The 19,012-nt window shown below is 40.0% G+C and overlaps 2 protein-coding genes across 4 annotated transcripts; one reads left to right on the top strand and one right to left on the bottom strand.

Moving 5' to 3' along the window:
• Positions 1-433: 433 nt before the first annotated feature.
• Positions 434-4,653, bottom strand: LOC109060163 (zinc finger protein 668-like). Of its 2 annotated transcripts, none has more exons than XM_042767800.1 (2): positions 4,511-4,653; positions 434-2,675 (listed from the first exon to the last, which is right to left on the bottom strand). In XM_042767800.1, the coding sequence occupies exon 2, from the start codon at positions 2,663-2,665 to the stop codon at positions 719-721; it is 1,947 nt and encodes a 648-aa protein (XP_042623734.1). In that variant the 5' UTR covers positions 2,666-2,675; positions 4,511-4,653; the 3' UTR covers positions 434-718. The 2 variants fall into 2 exon arrangements, with proteins under 2 accessions (XP_042623734.1, XP_042623733.1); XM_042767799.1 differs by lacking the exon at positions 4,511-4,653 and adding an exon at positions 4,309-4,450.
• Positions 4,411-13,997, top strand: LOC109060161 (zinc finger protein 850-like). Of its 2 annotated transcripts, none has more exons than XM_042767797.1 (5): positions 4,411-4,547; positions 5,182-5,330; positions 6,807-9,678; positions 9,823-10,914; positions 11,000-13,997. In XM_042767797.1, the coding sequence occupies exons 3-5, from the start codon at positions 7,019-7,021 to the stop codon at positions 11,898-11,900; spliced, it is 4,653 nt and encodes a 1,550-aa protein (XP_042623731.1). In that variant the 5' UTR covers positions 4,411-4,547; positions 5,182-5,330; positions 6,807-7,018; the 3' UTR covers positions 11,901-13,997. The 2 variants fall into 2 exon arrangements, with proteins under 2 accessions (XP_042623731.1, XP_042623730.1); XM_042767796.1 differs by having other exon boundaries at positions 5,182-5,334.
• Positions 13,998-19,012: the final 5,015 nt, after the last annotated feature.

The raw sequence follows: 19,012 nt of genomic DNA, 5'->3' as shown, positions 1-19,012 counted from the left end.
ATTTGTGTGTACAAAACTAGATTAAACAATTTTAAGATAATAGAAAACAACTTTTAATCAATGTGTCCAAAATTGTGAATGGTATTATAAATGAAACATTTTTCAAATCATATTACACTACACCAAACTGTCAAAAATCCAGGAAGTACAATGGACCCTTTTCACAAGACTGAAAAACTCAGAAATGTGAAAAAGGTCCATTTTGCTTTAGGACACACGAGAAAGAAGAACAAGAGAAGATATTGTTTAACTTTACAGCATAAAACCATAAAAAATTACTGTCATATTTACCACCACATCCACTGGCTTGTTGCCTTTAAAAAACACTCATATAATAACAGCTGTTTAAACTTCAGAAGGAGAAAAATTTATTGATTTAAATGAGTCATTGGACTTGTGTTTAAAATCAGGATTCAATTATTACGCTGATTTCAAGTGTATAAACATGACATATTAGATTAAATCTGTGGTTATGACACTGAGGAGAACCATTAACTGACTCTTTGATTCAGACATACCTTAAAAATAAAACTCCTCTCAGCAATCTTGGCACATTTCTAAAGATAAATACATTTTTGTACAATATCAAGGCAAATTAAAGACTTGTGGCTATTTATGCACTGAAGCATTTAATCCTATTTAAAAATGAGATTTTATTGATTTTCAGGCTTTTTGCAAGATTCTCTATTTTGTGAATAGAACAGCAGTAACAAAAAGTTCAGAGCCCCTCTTCCTTGTCTATATACATATGGGCTGGCATTGTCTGAAATGCCGACACCGGCACAGTCACCGGAACAGTCAGAGAAATAGCGGTGGGCTCGGATCCCGACGGTGACGCAGCATTAGGTAGGGACGGCAGGGGTTGGCTGTGCACTATGTCTGTCTGAGGCAAGGAGGATGAGGACTCAGTGTCACGGTGGGTGCGTAAGTGTTTGCGTAGGTAGGCAGCGAAAAGAAAAGCCTTTCCGCAAACAGCACAGCAATGTGGCCGATTAGTCGAGTGGATGCGCTGGTGTTTACGAAGCCCTGCTTTATTCAGAAAACCCTTACCACACTGGTCACAAACGTGAGGTCGTGGCTTGGGGTGCAGTTTCTCGTGTGCCTGCAGATCAGCCAGCTGAGCAAACTCTGCCTGGCAGGTCACACAAACATGTGGGTCAACAGGCAAAGCTGAAACCATAGAATCAGACGGGGGAGAGACAGTGTGAAGGCTGGCATGGGCCTGCACTTCCTCCCATGTCCCGAATATCATATCACAGTGAGAGCAGGAGAACTGGGGAAGGGTGGTGGGAAACATCTGAGCCGTTTCAGGAGTGATCTGGACCTGTAAAGGCCTCTCGGACAAGTGTGTCCTTTCATGTTTGCGCAAACTGGATGACACAACAAATGATTTGAAGCACAGCTGGCATTTGTAAGGACGCTCCCCTGAATGCACCCTTCTGTGTTTGTTCAGACTTGAGCGCTCCGTAAAGGACTTGCCACATTCCGTGCAAGAAAAAGGCCGCAGCCCGGAGTGAACTAGCATGTGGCGCCGCAGATCCCAAGAAGCGACGAAAGCTTTATCGCAGCATTGGCATTTGTAGGGCCGCTGACCTGAGTGCACACGCTGATGCACCGCAAGGTCTGCCGGCTGCCGAAACCTCTTAGTGCACTTGTCACAAGGGTATGGCTTGAATCCTTGATGCGCCCGCTGATGTCGGCGGAAACTAGAGGGATCGGAGAACATCTTGCCGCACTGTGGACACAAGAAGGGTTTTTCACCTGAGTGGGTACGAAGATGGGACTGGTATGAGGACAGCTGAGTAAACCCTTTGCCGCACTGTTCACACTGATACGGCTTGCTCTTGGAGTGGATTCGCAAGTGGCACGCCAAAGAGGACGACCGGGAGAAGGCTTTGCCACAGTCCGAACACAGGTAAGGCTTCTCACCCGTGTGCGAACGCTCATGGTTCTTCAAGTCCTTCAGCTCCGTGTATGTTTTACCGCACTGGCCACAAGAATACGGTCGGTGGCCTTGGTGATTACGCCGATGCTTGCGGTACACTGAAGGGTCGGCGAAACTCTTCCCACACTCGGAACAAAAGTAAGGCTTCTCCCCGGTGTGTGATCGTTGGTGCACTTTGAGTTTGGATAGTGTGGGATAACTCTTGGAGCAATGAGGGCAAGAATGAGGCCTTTCGCCACTGTGCTGTGTCATGTGGATACGCAGGCAAATGGCCTGCATAAATGCCTTGCCACAGTCAAAACAAACAAATGGTTTCTCCCCTGTGTGTGAACGGCTGTGGTTGCGTAACTCCGTTGGAGTCTCGTAAGCCTTATGGCAGTGTGGGCACTGGAACGGACGCTGGGCAGAGTGGGAGCGCATATGCTTGGAAAGCTGTGCCCGGCTGGAGAATGTCTTTGTGCACTTACCACAGGTGTATTGCTGCTGTTTGTCTTTACCATGTACCGATAGCTTGTGGCTCTGTAGAGCTGAAGAGCTGGTAAAGACCTCCTGACAGGTCGAGCATTTAAAAGTGTGCAAAGTTTTTGGCGGTCTCCCTTTGCCTCTTCTTCTTGTAGGTTGTTCTGATGAGTTGTCTGGTTCTTTGTTGGGCTCGGTCTCAGAAGGCGGTGGTGTATACTGCTCTGCGGTCGGTGGGCTACCTGGATGAGGTGAAGCCATCCTGATGATGCTGGAGAGAACAAGAAGATACACAATAAATGCCTTGAATGTATGTTTTAATTTAATTTAGAATTAATTTACTTTATTTACTTTACTTCGTTAACTTATTTCACTTACATTTGACAGATTAATTTGTATATACTTGTATTTATTATCATTTACATTCTTTGCTGTTATATGTTACTATTTTTTCCAATATTATTTTCATTCTTTTTAGGAACAATATATCACATAAATATTACATTATTATTATTAATAATAATAATAATAATAATAATAATAATAATAAAAAAATATTGTGAATGTCCCATAGACCGCCAAGTAAATAACAGTGTCAAGGTTAGGGCTGCACGATTAATCGCATGCATTTGTCATGCGTGTCTCATCAGTAAAGCCGGTTCCGTGATTAGCGGTAAATATCCGTCACCTGTTTTCAAATGCACCGGGAGTTCATGCACAGAGCCGTAGTTCACTGAAAAGGTACGCAATATCGTGTTCATAATCGAATGCGATTAATCTCAATTATGAACAGAATATTGCGTAGCTTGTCAGTGAACTACGGCTCTGTGTATTAACTGCCGCTCCCGTTTGAAAACAGGTGACAGACATTTACCGCTAATCACGGAACCGGCTTTACTGATGAGACACGCATGACAAATGCATGCGATTAATCGTGCAGCCCTAGTCAAGGTCCATAAAAGGTATGAAAGTCGACGATGCTACGGGACGAAGTGACGGGAACACTTTTTGTAAGCGAAGAAAACTAAAATAACAACTTTATTCAACAATTCCTTTGTCAGCAGTCTCCTCTGTGTCTCTCTATATCACTGTATGCTGCGTATGCTCTTCTGTATCATCCGCGCCACAAGGATGCACTGTTTTCTTTCAAATCAAAGCTAAATACACGTAGAAACAGCGCATCCTTGAGACTGTTGACAAAGGAATTGTTGAATTAAGTCTTTATTTTTGTTTTCTTCGCTTACAAAAAGTGTTCCCGTAGCTTCATATAACCCAAATTGCACGTCTGATGGCAGATGGAGTATTCTGACGATGACTTTCAAACCTTTTATGGACCTCGACACTGCTATTTACTTGGCAGTCTATGGGACAGTCACAGGCCTCCCGGTTTTCATCCAAAATATCTTAAATTGTGTTCTGAAGACGAACTAAACTTTTACGGGTTTGGAACGACATGGGGGTAAGGGATTAATGATAAAATGTTCATTTTGGGGTGGAGTATCCCTGGGATGCTGGGACGGGGCAGGCATCACAAAATGGCCAGCATTAGGACCTGAGGGACAATTGGGAAAGACGCTCTTGTTCTCAAAGGAAGTTGGCATCTGAGCTGCTCGTGTACAAAACTGAATTACATTTCAATGTTAAAACATAACAACCATGACCAAATCAAAGCAATGCAAATTCAAAGAGCTCATGAACATGTCTTTAACCTATACAACTAACGTAAGCTTTTATTTTGCACCATCACACAAAATGGCTGGCTTTAGGACCGCTGAACACGCGAAGCAATTTGGAGTCGGGCGCTTGTCACTTCATCATAATCGATGCATTTTTTTTATTTACATTATGTGGTCGTTTTTTTAATATCTTTAGTATCCCTACAACATGTGGATTACGTTGCGTACCTTCTGTGCTCTCAGGACAGACGGGTGTATCTTCGACAATGAATTTCAAATCGTTCAATCTCAGGAAGGACGGCGGCTTTAGGACCACGACGAAATTATCAAGTGAACGCAGAGATGTGAGCCTTCATGACTTCCTCACTCACCACCTGGGGAATGTCGACAAAACTATCTGAATATTTCTTAAATTGAGAAGCTTTCATACCTCTGCTGTTTTGGTGTTCTGTGGACTCCAGTGCACGGTGAGTGGGGTGGAATGGGGAGGAGAGACTGAGAGCCTGTGGGAGGGGAGATGATCAATGCTCGCTTCAGTGTACGTGGATGTGCAGTGTTTTGAGCATATAAAGTTATATAACAAAATGTGAATAGGCTGAAAATAATGGTGCGGTTAACGGTCTAATAATGTGTAAATGTGTATTTATAAAGGTTTATTTTAAGAGTGGACAAATACTGAGCATTTAATAATACAAGCTGTAATTGACATTTATGACAATATTAAATAATAATAATAATAATAAAAGAGGCTTCGAAAATATAATGTTATGGGCGGAACAAATTCCTAGAAGTTGTGATAGCTATATAATATTTAATTGTTTACTTATAATGTAAGAGAAGCAATTGCTGTTTGCATTTGTGGCTATGTATTACAAAAATAAAACATTATTGGTCACTAGTGAGCAAATGTTTTGCGAAAAGCGGGGACTTAATTAATTTACGTTAGTCCATCTTATTAGATTATTCCAATAGGATTTGGCGGAGGGGCTAGAAATAATACAAGTAATGTTTTTCTACTGAAAAAGTATTGTTAAGGAAAATATCTTCTAGAAATACTAACGTACGGACTTTTTTCACTGATGCACATTTCCTGTTTCCTAGCAACAAGAGCAGGAAGTGAGTCGAGTGGGATGGGGAAAAGACAATTGGTAGAAAAGGGGGACGAACACGCCCGTCCTGAAACTAAAATAAAGTGAACGGAGTGTCATCATTACTTCCACCAACTTCACACAGGGAGACTGCAACATTCAGTAAGTAAGTTATATTGCTGGCGTCATTTTTGTAGTATGAGTAACGTTAGGTTAGTTTTAGCCGCAGTTTCTAGCCGCCAAATGCTAACTAGCTCGCAACGGGATGGGATGCTACAGTTTCTCCCAAATACATATTTTATTCCGTTCATCCCAAGGGCAGTTTGCGTACAGTATTAATTTAGACTACGGCTAGAGGACTATTAAAACTATCAAGATGTGTAGCTGTTTGTGCTAGCTGTTAGGCTAATGTACCGGGGAAGTGTTTACTGTGTCAACAGAGCTCCATTGTGTGAAGCAGTCTGTCATCTAACTGCTGGAGCCCGCGAGTTGATCCTTCATGCTGTCCACTCAAATATAGAAATTCTATCTAAAATCTATTGTAGATCAGTGATGCTGTCAGATCCAGACAGATATGCTGTATCAGCGTTATTTTATTGAATGCATATAAAGAAGAATAAAAGCTGTCGGACTAAAGGTTTCAAGATTGATGGCAAATAATTGAATGGATATAAAAATCTCCTGCATGAACTTTGTTTTTTATATAATGTCCAAGTTGGTTTAATCATTGCTTGTATAAAAATGGGTGTTTTGTGTACTATTAATAAACACTTTTTATGTGAACATACAAAAAGTGTTTATAAAAGGGGCAATTCACCCAGAAAAGAAAAGTCATTATTTATCCTATGAAATCCATCTTATTCTAAGTTCTGTTTGATTTAAATGTTGAATTTTGAATTAAAAATTTTGATAAAAACTTTAGCATTTTAATCAATTATTAATTGATTTAAAAGGTAACAATAATAGAGAATCTGTTTTACCTTGTCTCAAATTCCTACCCAAATTTACTCACCCTCAATCCTGTAGGAATTTCTTTCTTCTAAAAACATTAGGGGATGTCAGGCAGAATGACCACTTCTGTCACTGTTTACTTTTATGACATTTTTAGTCCATACAATAAAAGTATGGACTAAAAAGGGGTCTAAAAACATACCTGTTTAAAAAGTCTTTTAATGTTTAAACCTATGTGTTTATCTCAGTTGGCAGCTGGTTTTAATTATATTTTTATGTTATTATGGCTCTGTTTGTAGCACTTTGAGATTTTCTTTCAAATGTAAAGTGCTTTATAAATAAAATGTATTATTATTATTATTATTATTATTATTATTATTATTATTAAAAGTGAATGTTGACTGAGACTGTCATATGGAAAGAAAGTCACAACATGAGGGTAAAAGATAGAACCATCAGAATCTTCAGTTCTGCATGAATTTTCTCTACAAACAAGAGCAGTGTTTTATTGTACAGTAATGTAAGAATACTTCATTTTATTTATTTATTCATTGGTTATGTAAACTCAGAGTTTTTTGTCAGGTCATGTTAGAAAGCAATGGTAATGTTAGCATTTCATCATTTTATTATTATGCAACTGCCCTGTGTAAACTTAATGATAATAATGTGTGGGTTTTCCTGTTACAGATTTCATCCAGTGCCTGCGCTTGCATCGTCTTCCCAATGACGTTTTTCAAATGGAATGGGACAGATTGTATTCTTAGCTAATTTTTTGAATGTTGCCTTTACCCTCAGACCTCTTAGAACGGGCCAATTTGATAATAGAGAGGACAGGTGTGTCCCTCACACTCATTCAAACTGGCTCTTGTTGACATTACTTATTATTATACTATACCACTATGGCTATGCAAGAGCCAGGCCGGACCAAAGGCTTTTCGTGTAGACATTGTGGTGTAGTATGTGCAAGCATGCCCAGTCTTTTGGAGCATACAGAAACTTTTCATCAGTCAGAAGAGGAACGGAAGTTCAAATGTGACGAATGTGGACGAGGCTACAGGCATGCTGGCAGTTTGGCTAACCACAGAAAAACACATGAGGTTGGCTCTTTTCAGTGTCATATATGTTCCAGGAAGCTCTCCAATGCATTGGCTCTCAAAAGTCACCTGCGCATTCACACATCTAGAAAGAAATATTCTTGCACAGAATGCGGAAAGGCTTTTCGCCTTGCAACTCAGCTGGTCACCCATCAAAAGGCTCATCGCAATAAAGAGTCTCAAATCAGGACAAAGGATTCTGCAAATAGTCTTATTGAAAGTAATTATAAAGATGTTGAGTTGCTGCATCTAGATGAGATGGATTTTGACATTATACCAGATTTGCAGCCAGACATGAAGCTAAATATTGCTCCAACGAGGATCCTTAGTAATGGTGAAGTGTCAGAACACATTTTAAATTCCACCACAGAAAGTGACATGGCAACTGAAGATGATGCTGCAGACAGGCCGTTTAAATGTGACTTGTGTGGCAAGACATACAGACATCATGGCAGCCTCATAAATCATAAGAAAACTCATCAAATGGGAGTATTTGAGTGTCCAGTCTGTTTTAAACAGTTCAATAATCTTGCTGCACTTAATAGTCACCAGCGAATCCACAGTAAAACCCACGGTCGTCTCAGTGTGCAGACCTCTAAAGCTGCCCTCACAGACTGCAAGCAAGAACCTGCCCCTCATGTTATGCCACAGAATGGTGATGCTAAAATACATTTTTGTCATCTTTGTCAGGTTGCTTTTGCTAATGATGATGAGTTTCAAAGTCATATTCTGTTGCATAACTCCTCCTCTGTGTCATTTGAGCTCCCTACCAACTTGTCAGAGGAGCACAGTTTCTCTTACAATGATAGTGTTACTCATTCTCCAGAGTCTAATCCTTATCCCCCCTCTAGTGGCACTCCACCATTGCCTCCGTTACTCGATAAAGCTATTGATTATGACCAATCAGATGGGCCATTGGAAAATGGTCATATTTATCTACCCAACTCTTTAGATGAAAATCCATTGACTCTGCATGCTCAGGGACAGCCAATGGCCCTACCATCGGAAAACCTCAACCCTGATCATTCAGCACAGGGTACTGATAACATCAAAGTAGAAGATGCTGACAGTTCTGATCGCCGATTTAGGTGTAACATCTGTGGCAAAAGCTACAGGCATGCAGGCAGTCTTATAAATCATAAACGATCCCATCAAACCGGGATCTTTCAGTGTTCCATCTGCCGCAAGAACTACCCACATTTGGCAGCTCTGCGGAGCCACCTTCGGATCCATAAGGGGAGGCCCACATCTTTGCCTGCTAGTTCTGAGGGTGACTGGCTTTCCTCAGAGCCCTTGACGCATGAGAACCAACAGAACTGTTTTCAATCAAATGAGGGAGATGTAAGTGGAATATTAGGCCTTTCTCAGGACCTGGTAGACTCTGTGCAGCATGAATCTGATGAGGAGCATGTGAATGAGATGAATGCTACTGAATTTCATGAGCAGTTTGACAATTCCTTCTCAGATGAGCACCTACCTCAGGATGAACACCTCATGGAGAGGCACATGTGTGCTGACTGTGGAAAGACATTTAGTGATATTGCAGGAATCAAGTCACACATGTGTCCCCTCCTGAATCAGCAGTATCAGACCATGATGAATGGCTCACCTGGTCACAACACAAAGCATCAACATTTCTTAGGAGAGTCAGGTGAAGATGTTGGTTTTGAAGGACATGACGGCAGTGCAGCAGAGGCCTATTTTAGACAGCAGACCTTTCATGACGACATTCATGGTCAGATGAGTGAGAGTGAAGCTAAAACTGAATGTGAAGATGATGAAGAAGAGGACGATGGAGAGATGTATCAGTGCTCAGTGTGTGGGAATCACTATACTAGCATGCGTGCACTGCGAAGCCATCTCGGAGGTCATACTCAAACTCATGCCACACCTTCAGCATGTGGCCCATCATCATTGTCTTCCCTAGAGGTCAAGAAAGATGAAATGAGTGAAAATCAGCAGGGTGACTGCAGTCTGATTATCTGCAGCACTTGTGGAGAGAGCTTTACAAAGAAAGAGGACCTACAAGCCCACCAGCTCCTGCATAGCAATATGGAAGGTAATCCGCAAGAACAATTTGTATCCAACCACCAGAATGAGCTCAAACCAAAAGTGGAAATCGAAAGTATTATTTGTGGGAAATGTGGCATTAGCTGCAGCGATACTTATTACCTCAGTAACCACAATTGCACAGGACAACGAGATGGACAAGTGGGGGAGGAATGTGGGGAGAAACCGCTTCTTAGAAGTACATTTCAACAAGAACTTTTGCAGGAGAGTTCACATGATGGAGAGCGCCATTACAAGTGTGACCAGTGTGGTCGATCGTACAGACATGCTGGATCATTACTCAATCATAAGAAGTCTCACAAAACTGGAGTGTTTCGATGCTTTGTTTGCCAAAAGCGTTTTTATAATTTGCTGGCTCTCAAGAATCACCAGAGGACACACTTTGATGTTAAAAAGTAAGTGTTTAAAATATATGTTCAAATTAAACCTGAGAATTTGATTGCTTTGAAAACAAAAGTGATTGTATAAGATCATACTTCATCTATACTGTTTTAAAGCTAAGTTCTTTCTTTATCTGATCTTTTTTCTTTCTCTACCAGGCATAGATGCACAGAATGTGGGAAAGCATTCAAAATCTATAAACAACTGTTGAATCACCAGAGGGTACATCAGGAAAACAAGGCTAAGATTGAAGAGCTCAACAAACAAATCCAGACACTCATGCAGATGAGTGGGAATGCCTCAGGTAGTGGAATGCAGGCACTTAATTCCAGCAGAAAGAGAATGAGCAGACGCCGTAAGCAACGGCAGACCTCTAACAGTGATCAGTCTAGCCAAGAAAAAGAGGGCCAGATGGTAGATCCCAGGGACCCTCGCCCTTTTGTTTGTGATCAGTGTGGGCGAAGTTATCGGCATGCAGGAAGCTTAGTCAACCACAAAAACTCACACAAGACAGGTGAATATCATTGTGCTTTGTGCAACAACACTTATTCCAACCAGCTAGCAATGAAGAACCATTTGCGAATACACTTTGCTGTCAAAAGACACCGCTGCCAAGACTGTGGAAAGGCCTTCAGGGGAAACAAACAGTTACTCAACCACACTTGTTCAGCCAATAAAAGAAATGCAGCAGCAAGAGGAAAGCTCAGGGGCCACAAACAAGAAAAGGATTTGACTTGCAAGCAATGCCATCTTGTATTTCCAGATACTGAACTACTTGAAGGACACACCTGTAGCAAAGAGACTGCCCCTGATTCTGTCCCCCCAGGAGATGTAGATGGTGATGATGAAGCGAACCTACAAAAAGAGGAACGACCATTCAAGTGCAACATTTGTAGTCGCAGTTACCGTCACGCTGGTAGCTTGTTGAACCATAAGAACACTCACAAAACAGGCCGTTTCACCTGCTCCTTCTGTGCCAAGCCCTTTTCCAATCCCATGGCTTTACGAAACCACACACGCATTCACACGCAGAAGAAAAAGTATGTCTGTCCTACTTGTGGTAAAGCTTTCCGTCTCTCCAGTATCCTGTACAATCATCAAAAAATCCATGCACGGGGAGTAACTCATTACAGCTGCCAAACATGTGGCAAAAGCTTCCAGGGAAAGTCTGGGCTAAAGAGACATCGCTGTTACCTAAATGGCAATCCAAACTCTACTGTAAATCAAGATGGTGTGGACAAATGCTACACGTGAGTCATTTCTTTTCTTAAATGTTATTTGGACACCTATCCTTTCTTATCCTTCATCTGATGCCAATTGTTTGCTTTGTTACAGGTGTGATCAGTGCGGACGCTCTTATAGACATGCCGGTTCCCTTCTCAACCACAAGAAGTCTCATTCTGCTGACCTCCTCCACTGCACTCTCTGCCTCAAAACATTCATGAACCCTCTGGATTTAGAACGCCATTCTCAAATGGCTCGCCACTGCTGCCCAGATTGCGGAAAAACCTTCTGTGAGTTTGCACACCTGCAGAGCCACATGGAGGTGCATAGTAAGGGACTCCCCTATTATTGCAACATGTGTCAACAGAACTTCCCAAACCTGGCTAGTTTTCAGCAGCACCAGGAGCTCCATGGCAGCTTGCAGGGGCAGTCACACCATGAGCAAGGTATGCAGATGCAGCAGGATTTAGGCTGGGACTCAGCACTAGACCAGGAGATAGGAATTCAGAGCCTTCCTAAGATCGATTCAGCCTTCAGCCGTGCGCATGGATTCCCTGAGCCTCAAGACCAGCAGGAAAGTAGCAAGGGACACGGTAGGGAAGAGAAAAGTCATGTGTGTGAGCACTGTGGGCGCACTTACCGCCACGCTGGTTCGCTGCTCAACCACAAAAACAGCCACAAGACTGGTTCCTTCTTCTGCTCAGTCTGCCAAAAGGAGTTCACCAATCTCATGGCACTGAAGAATCACCGGCGCATTCACACAGAACCCAAACGCTATCAGTGCCTGGAGTGTGGCAAGGCCTTCCGGGTCTCCACCCAGCTTATCTGCCACAGGCGCATCCACACCAAAGAGAAGCCCTTCTCCTGCCTCCTTTGTGACAAGCGTTTCTCTAGCAAGTCCAACCTTCGGCACCATCAGAAGATGCATCAGAATACCCAACAGACTTATGAGTCCTCCTTCAACATGGATGATAATGCGTTCATGGGACTGGGTGTGGACCCTTTCCTCTAAGGCCACGCTCCAGTCTTGCCGCTCCAAGGGAAGATTTCAAAACAATATTCTATCACAAGACTCTTTCTCCACCCAAGGCCCAAGGCCAATAATCGCACAACATCAGGTTTTCTGCTGTACTTGTCCAGATGGTGTCACACACAGATGCTAATCTCGGCAAGACTTGCCTCCTTTACTGTTGTGTTTTTAAATATTGTTCTTTAATGGACACTTAAGACTGGCATTGATAAGATACTACCTCTGGCAGGGACAGTAATACTCTAGACATGTTAGAATAAGTGACAGTGCCTGTCAGAGACCATTTTAGAGTTTTTTATTTTTTATTTTATTTCTATTGTTTTGTGTCCCCAAACAGTGCACAAATTGTTTGGTACGATGATAGGTCTCAGACTGAGTATTTCTGTCCAGACTCTTACCTAGTGCTGCCTTCAAGAGCCTGACCGATTATTTGCCGTGATCGGAGGGGGAACAAAACAAGCTTTTATTAATTTTTGAGGTATTATGGGGATAAAAGGATACATGCTATCCTTCTAATTATGTTTGTATTAAGTGCTTCCATATTTTCAGGTTATCATACTGCTCATGGTAGATGTGCTGTAATCATCATCTCATTAAGACCAACATACTCTTGATGTTCCTACAGTTTCATAATGGATGACACTGGTAAGGCTGTTAAACAGGAACCTTCACTTAGGCCTGTCTTGTAGAAAATCTCAAAGATATTTATATTTATTTATTTAAATAGAACTATTTATACCTTATATTAATATTTAAAATGTAAGCATATTTCTTGTCTTTAATACTGTTAAATGTGGTACACATTATGCATGGTATTAAATGTGTGATAAATGCTAGATTGGTCGATTACGTAAGTATTAGATAATGGTTGTAAACACTTAAGAAATACCTCTTTAGAAGCATCCACAACAGCATATTTGAAAGAACAACAGAAACATTTCAGTTTTCTTAGTGCATACTTTTCTAGTAAATGTTTTATGAAGTGGAAGTACGTTCAAGATTTTGGAACACAAAAAAAATTAATGGACCCCCCCACACAAAAAAACAAAAACAAAAGTCCATGATCGGTCGGGCTCTATTAGGGCAGGAATTCACAGACTAAACTCTTTTCAACTGTTTTTTAAAATGCTCAGGTCTTGCAACTTAATAGACGCAATGTAAGAAAATACATTTAGCTTGATGCTTTTAGCATCGAGGCTTCTGTGGCTGTCTTTAATGCCAGATTGAATTTCAATGTGCCATTTCATATCACCACGCTACTTGGATTAAATTATTTGTAAGATGGTTTCCTTTTAAGCCTATAGATCAGTGCTTACTCATTATCTAAGAGTAGAATTTGCAAACCTTCATGTATTAATGGTTTCAATGCATTTGACAAAACTTAAACTGACAACTGAGACTCCCTGTAATCAGTTGTGTATATCTTAAATATTAAATATTTATTTTTGTTCACATGATCAATGTTTCTCTTTCTCAAGTAGGGACCTTAATAAGCAGATGATGTTTAACCGTAGGTGTTGATACCCTCACTTTCTTGAACTGAATAAAGACTATATAATAGTGTGTTTTGGCTTTTATTTTTAGCCTTGTATCTTTTACGCTTGAATTCCTTGCAGTTGCAGTGCATGATTACATTGATTATTTTAGAATATGCAAATGAGAAATGAGTAGATGGGTTTATCATTCTGCTGTCATATTGTTTCTTCAGGTGTGAAGACTCCAAATTAGATACTTTTAAGAACACATTTAGGAAAGAAAACAAAAAACAGACAAATACAGTACAATGGTTGTCTCTTTAATGCATTAAAATGCATGGTTTCCTCTGCAGTCTGTGGAGTAATTGTGAACGAGTAAAGACACATAACCATCTTTACTCAAGACTGTGACAGTGCTGTGCATGCTTCACAGGTTTATGTTTATCAAGATTCTGGACTAGCTTCTTGATGTTTCTAGATTTCTGACAAACATGCCAGTGATTTGCACTGAGGTACATAAAGTATTATTGAGAATTGGCGTATAAAATGTGCTTAGTTTTCTTGAAAACAATGTAACACTGCAAAAAAAAAAAAATTATTTAAGCAAAATATAATTTCTAGGTTGAAATGTGACCTTTTCCTCACAGATTTTGTGAGATTAACCCTTTACTTTAGCTAAACATGCTTGAAGTCTTTCAAACAAGTTAATTTCATTACTCCTCAGCATCTGCTGCATATAAATATATACATTTCCTAATGCCCAAAGCTGGCTACACACATCTTCAAAATATTTTACTAAGCTGAAAAGATAAAACACGAGAGATTAAATATATCACGATACATATATGTAAATATCACACTAAACGATCTAATCTCTTATGCGCAAAAAGGTAGGAAAACTAAGACTGAATCTGACACCTGCGGCTCTTTTAAAGAATCTGTTAATGTCAGGTGGCGACTCTTCACTCTTCAGGTCATCGGCTGCTGTGTCTTCGCTGGTCTTCAGTGCCTCCACATCTCCAGAATGTTCGTCAATGACATAGACAGGCTGCTGAGCCAGTCAGTGTCAGAATATTGTTGTACAAAGGGCTACATCTATACAGTGCGTAGTATTCCAACACTATAAAAATAGATAATTAAAACTGTACAAAGATTACAAATACATTCAAATGGCTATGTGCCATACTAAGTCTGTTTAGAAGGCATATTTAAAGGCAAGTCTGCTATGTTAAACTTGTTATGGTTATTTACGTTTATCGTGTTTGCAAATCTAACAAGAAATGTTCAGGTGGAAATGCATCTACAATGCATTCTTAAGTGCAATATGAATGGCCACAATTTTTTGCAAAAACTGTAACAAAACCTGTTGCTGAAGCATTTTTCCAAAAAAAAAAAAAGGAATCTAAAATATGCTGTCTTGCTGTCTGTAGGATGTCACTTAGCACCTAAGGCTTGCAAACCTATTCTGCACAGTGAGTGACAAGGAAGGTCTCAGTGCAGCTATAGTGCAAAACCATTTGCTATGCATGACATAGCCTACTAATGTAATAAATTAGACAAATCAGATGCTACTCATAGAACACTCTGTGGTTGAGGTACCAGCCAGTGTTTCACCAACTGGAGCATTAATTCACTGGAGTAACAGTCCGTTTTCATATGCTGTCAGCTTGAGTTCCATGAGCTGCAAACATTTAAAAAATTGCATATGAACAAAACTAATTTCCTTAATGCATTTCGAAGCATCCTAAGAAGTGCTGCATTTTTCAACCCCTACCTTATGAAGAACCTATACTGGATAAAGGGGTCCTGTTGTCTCTTCAATTGGTTCTGAGTTGTGGACAGAAAAAGTTGAGTTAGTTTTAAGTCCTGCTCTGAAAGAGAGTGTCTGTTGTTAAAAAGATGTTTTAATGTTAACATCTCACCACGTAAGGTCCTCTTGGACCTGCACTGATGTACTAGAACGCCTATGAGCAAGGCTCCACAAACAATTACAGCTGCCAGGACAGATAAACTGGTAATTGCTGCCACCCTCCAGGAATCCGAAGGCTCTATGGGTGGGCCTTAAAAACATAGGACAATGTTACTGGAAGACCTCCAGCTCTTCACATAATACAGAAAGAATCTGACCACTCCTTCTCTGTACGTAAGCTTTGACCTATTACAAAAGCATCTACTATAAGTGTTTAACCTTAGAAATAGTGATGGGAATATCAGACCATTGTAATGACTTGAATCTTTCAGTCTTGTTCAACAAAATTAACTATTTTTTATTCAAGTTATCTTGTTCATTTGAGTGGATGTAAATTCAAATAATTTTTAATTGCGAAATTTCCCATTTTCATTCACAGTCTTTGAAAATAGTAGGAATTATGAAATTATAATGCAACCCTGGTCCCGTCACAACAAATAAATACATAAATAATAAATAAATAAAACAGGTGGTTGCGGCTTAGCCTATTATCTAACAATTCTGACTTTTTTTAGCAATTCTGAGTTGAGATCTCACAATTTTTACAGTTCCTCGCAGTTCTGAGTTTATATCTCATAATTCTCTCACAATATAACAGCTTTTTGTACCTTTTTTATAAGTGTTCCTGAACTATCGCTTCTATTCATACCAATTGTTTGATCGAATATACTCACATGTGTCACATGATGGAGTTTTCGGGTACTGTTTGCATATATAACAAGGTACGCATTGTGCAACATCTTCGTTCCAGAATTCGGATCCCAAACAAAGGCCTGAACCTGCCAAAATTGAACAAAGAAGCGCACACACAAAAAGGTGTCAAATAGCGGTAGCAAATTACAGCGAAGCTGACAAAAAACAACTTCTCTGCACGCGTTTCCTGATAACTTTTTGGTGGGTTCGAGGTTTTGCACATTGGTAAAATTTGATGTGTAACTGCTGAATAAGATCCAAGAGCTTTCTTCGCTCTGCCTCTTTTCTCATATGAAATGAGATGGGAAATTCCGTTGAAGTGATGTGGTGGTGCACTCGCGGGGAAACGGTATTACTCATGCTCTGTGTGCGTAAGCAAGTCTAAGCTCGATCACGGCCAGACTATGATGCGGCCCCTGAGTGCATGCAAAGTGTCCCGCTGCGAGAACTGAGGACAAGGAAAAGCGACTTTAAGAGAACTAATGGATTGGCGAAGGAGTCATCAGTGAAAGCTGTGGGGCTTAAGGTTTGTCTTGAGCACAAGCTTGCAATCAGGGGAGGTAGGCTACATTAAAGGAAAAGGCATTAAGGCAGACACCACCGAAAGTCTATCACATAAACAGCTGCGGTCTACATATGATTAACATCCGCAAACTAATCAGCTGCAGTTATTCTGTGACGTGATTTCAAGAACACGGGCAGATTCTAAGGAAGACTTGCTTTCAAATGACTTCCTTTGATGCATTATATAGGCTACTGCATTAAAAATTCACTGAAACGTAAAGATCTGCATATCTTTATGTAATTTGCATTAAAGCACATTTAAAAACAGATAACTCTTCAGGAAGTAGGGTATATTGAATCAGACCTCAGTATATTCTTATCTTATGTTGCTGAGGTTGCGAATGTTAAGGTTAATTCAGTAAAATATCATATAAGGAATATAAGGAATAGTAAAATATCAAAGCCTTGTATGTTTTATCATGCACACTCAAGGAAGATAAATGATCAGTAAACATCATCTTGAATTTCAGCCCTCCAGTGTCAGTAGTTCTCAAGCTTTGTAATCCAAGGACCCCTTTTGTCAAAGTTAATATTTGAAGGCCCCCCTACCCAGCCTGGGGTTCTTCTACTTGTATTTCTGCTGAAATGATGAGGTGCCATGTTTTACGTGTTTTTAAAAATTAGGGTTTCATTAAAATAATGAATTGACAAGGTTTTTTTTTTCTTTATAATTCACAGTTTCATTGATGCTTGAAAAGTTCTTTGTGACGAAAATTTTTTTTTTAAGAAAAGTAATATAATTGAATAATTAAAATGTAAATTATTATTAATTTATTATTCTAATTAAAAAAAATGTATGAATAAAATGTGTCAGTTTTGTTTCCATAGGTTGTATGCTGCACTAAATAATAATAATAATAATAATAATAATAATAATAATAAAAAAAAAAAAACCTGAATTATTTTCTTAGTTTATTTGTTAAATTATTTTAACACAATTATACATAATGTGAAGATGTTTAGCCACCTTGGGAGTTTTTGTAAGGCCCCCTAGTGGGCCTGAGGCCCCTAGAGAACCACTACAGTATATTGATGATCTAAGCATAATGTAATTCTGAGACATGACATGACATGAATCAGTTTTCGGTCTGTAGTAAATCACTGCTTAACTAAAGCCACTGAATATGACAAGGGCATATGGGCACTTTCCAAGACATTGCCTACGACTTTTCCATAGCAGAAAAAACTTTTTTTTTTTTTTTTTCATCCCTGCAAGTGTTTTTACAATTAAAACTGTTCCAGCAGTAATACACATGCCAAAGTAACAAAGGCACTGCAAGCTTCATGTTCCTCGTGGAAAGCTGAAGCCTCTTGTTCTCAGCTGGGCACAATACAACCCCTGCAGCGGGCGGGAGTGAAATAAGTGCATTGGAATGCGGAACCGGTGGGAACAGTAACTGGTAAAGGAAGCTATTACGAATGAGGCAGTTTATCGTCATTAACTCCACTGACTCCACGTCTCTCCATGTTCATAGCAAGAGGACAAATGAGACATAAAGGTTGGGACTTTACTCACCAGCAGAAAAATACATAACAAATGTCACACATACGCTCTATGCTATAACATGGGAATATTAAGCAAGTAAATGTGAATGTTCTTACTTTTATCCGCGTTTATTCCATGAATAAGCGGGGCGATCAATAGAGTAATCCAATAGAGGCAACGCAACATAGCACCGGTATCCATTGAGCTTTATATATATTGAAATCCCACAGCGATTTCAAAAGATTAAAAGCCACAAATGGGTTTCAAGCATAGCAAAAGCAGCGCGTGTGAATGACCAACCCCAAACTTTCAGTCTTGTTTTAATAGCGCCCACACCCACGCGTTGGGTTCAACTCCTCTATGAGTCATTTCCTATGTACTGTACTGAGATTTTGTGACCGTATCTCAAAAGCTTGTGGGTTGTCTATGTAGACAGCGTTCAGGGCATCCGCGAGACTTACAATTAAGAAGAATCAAGAATTTCCCAGCAAACAAAATATGTTCTAAGAACGTTTTACTAACGTTCCCTTTAAGTCATGAAACGTTATTTCTGAATGTTCTCCGAACGTTCAGTTTTTAAAAGCGTTTCTCATTGTATCTTATTAATGGGTCTTATTATTGTTCACATGCAATGCGAATATTGAGCATAAGTTGCTACCAGTTCCTGAACTAAGACACTCTTCTACCTGTTCTTTTTTTGTAAAATCAAATACAGCTTGACTCTGGTAATCCCTGCTGGACTGGTACTCCGAAATTTTAGCAAGCCGTTTCAAGTGAGTCACACTGCGTCCGGTTGCTGAACTAATGACACATTGCCGATTCTTTTTAGTGAGTCAAGGACAAAAAGTGACTGACTTTTTCATGCAACTTAAACGGTTCTCTTCGTGAATCAAAACATTTATGATTC

This window comes from Cyprinus carpio, chromosome A12, assembly GCF_018340385.1.
Source record: "Cyprinus carpio isolate SPL01 chromosome A12, ASM1834038v1, whole genome shotgun sequence".
NCBI lineage: Eukaryota > Metazoa > Chordata > Actinopteri > Cypriniformes > Cyprinidae > Cyprinus > Cyprinus carpio.
This window is presented reverse-complemented; position numbering and strand designations above follow the sequence as displayed.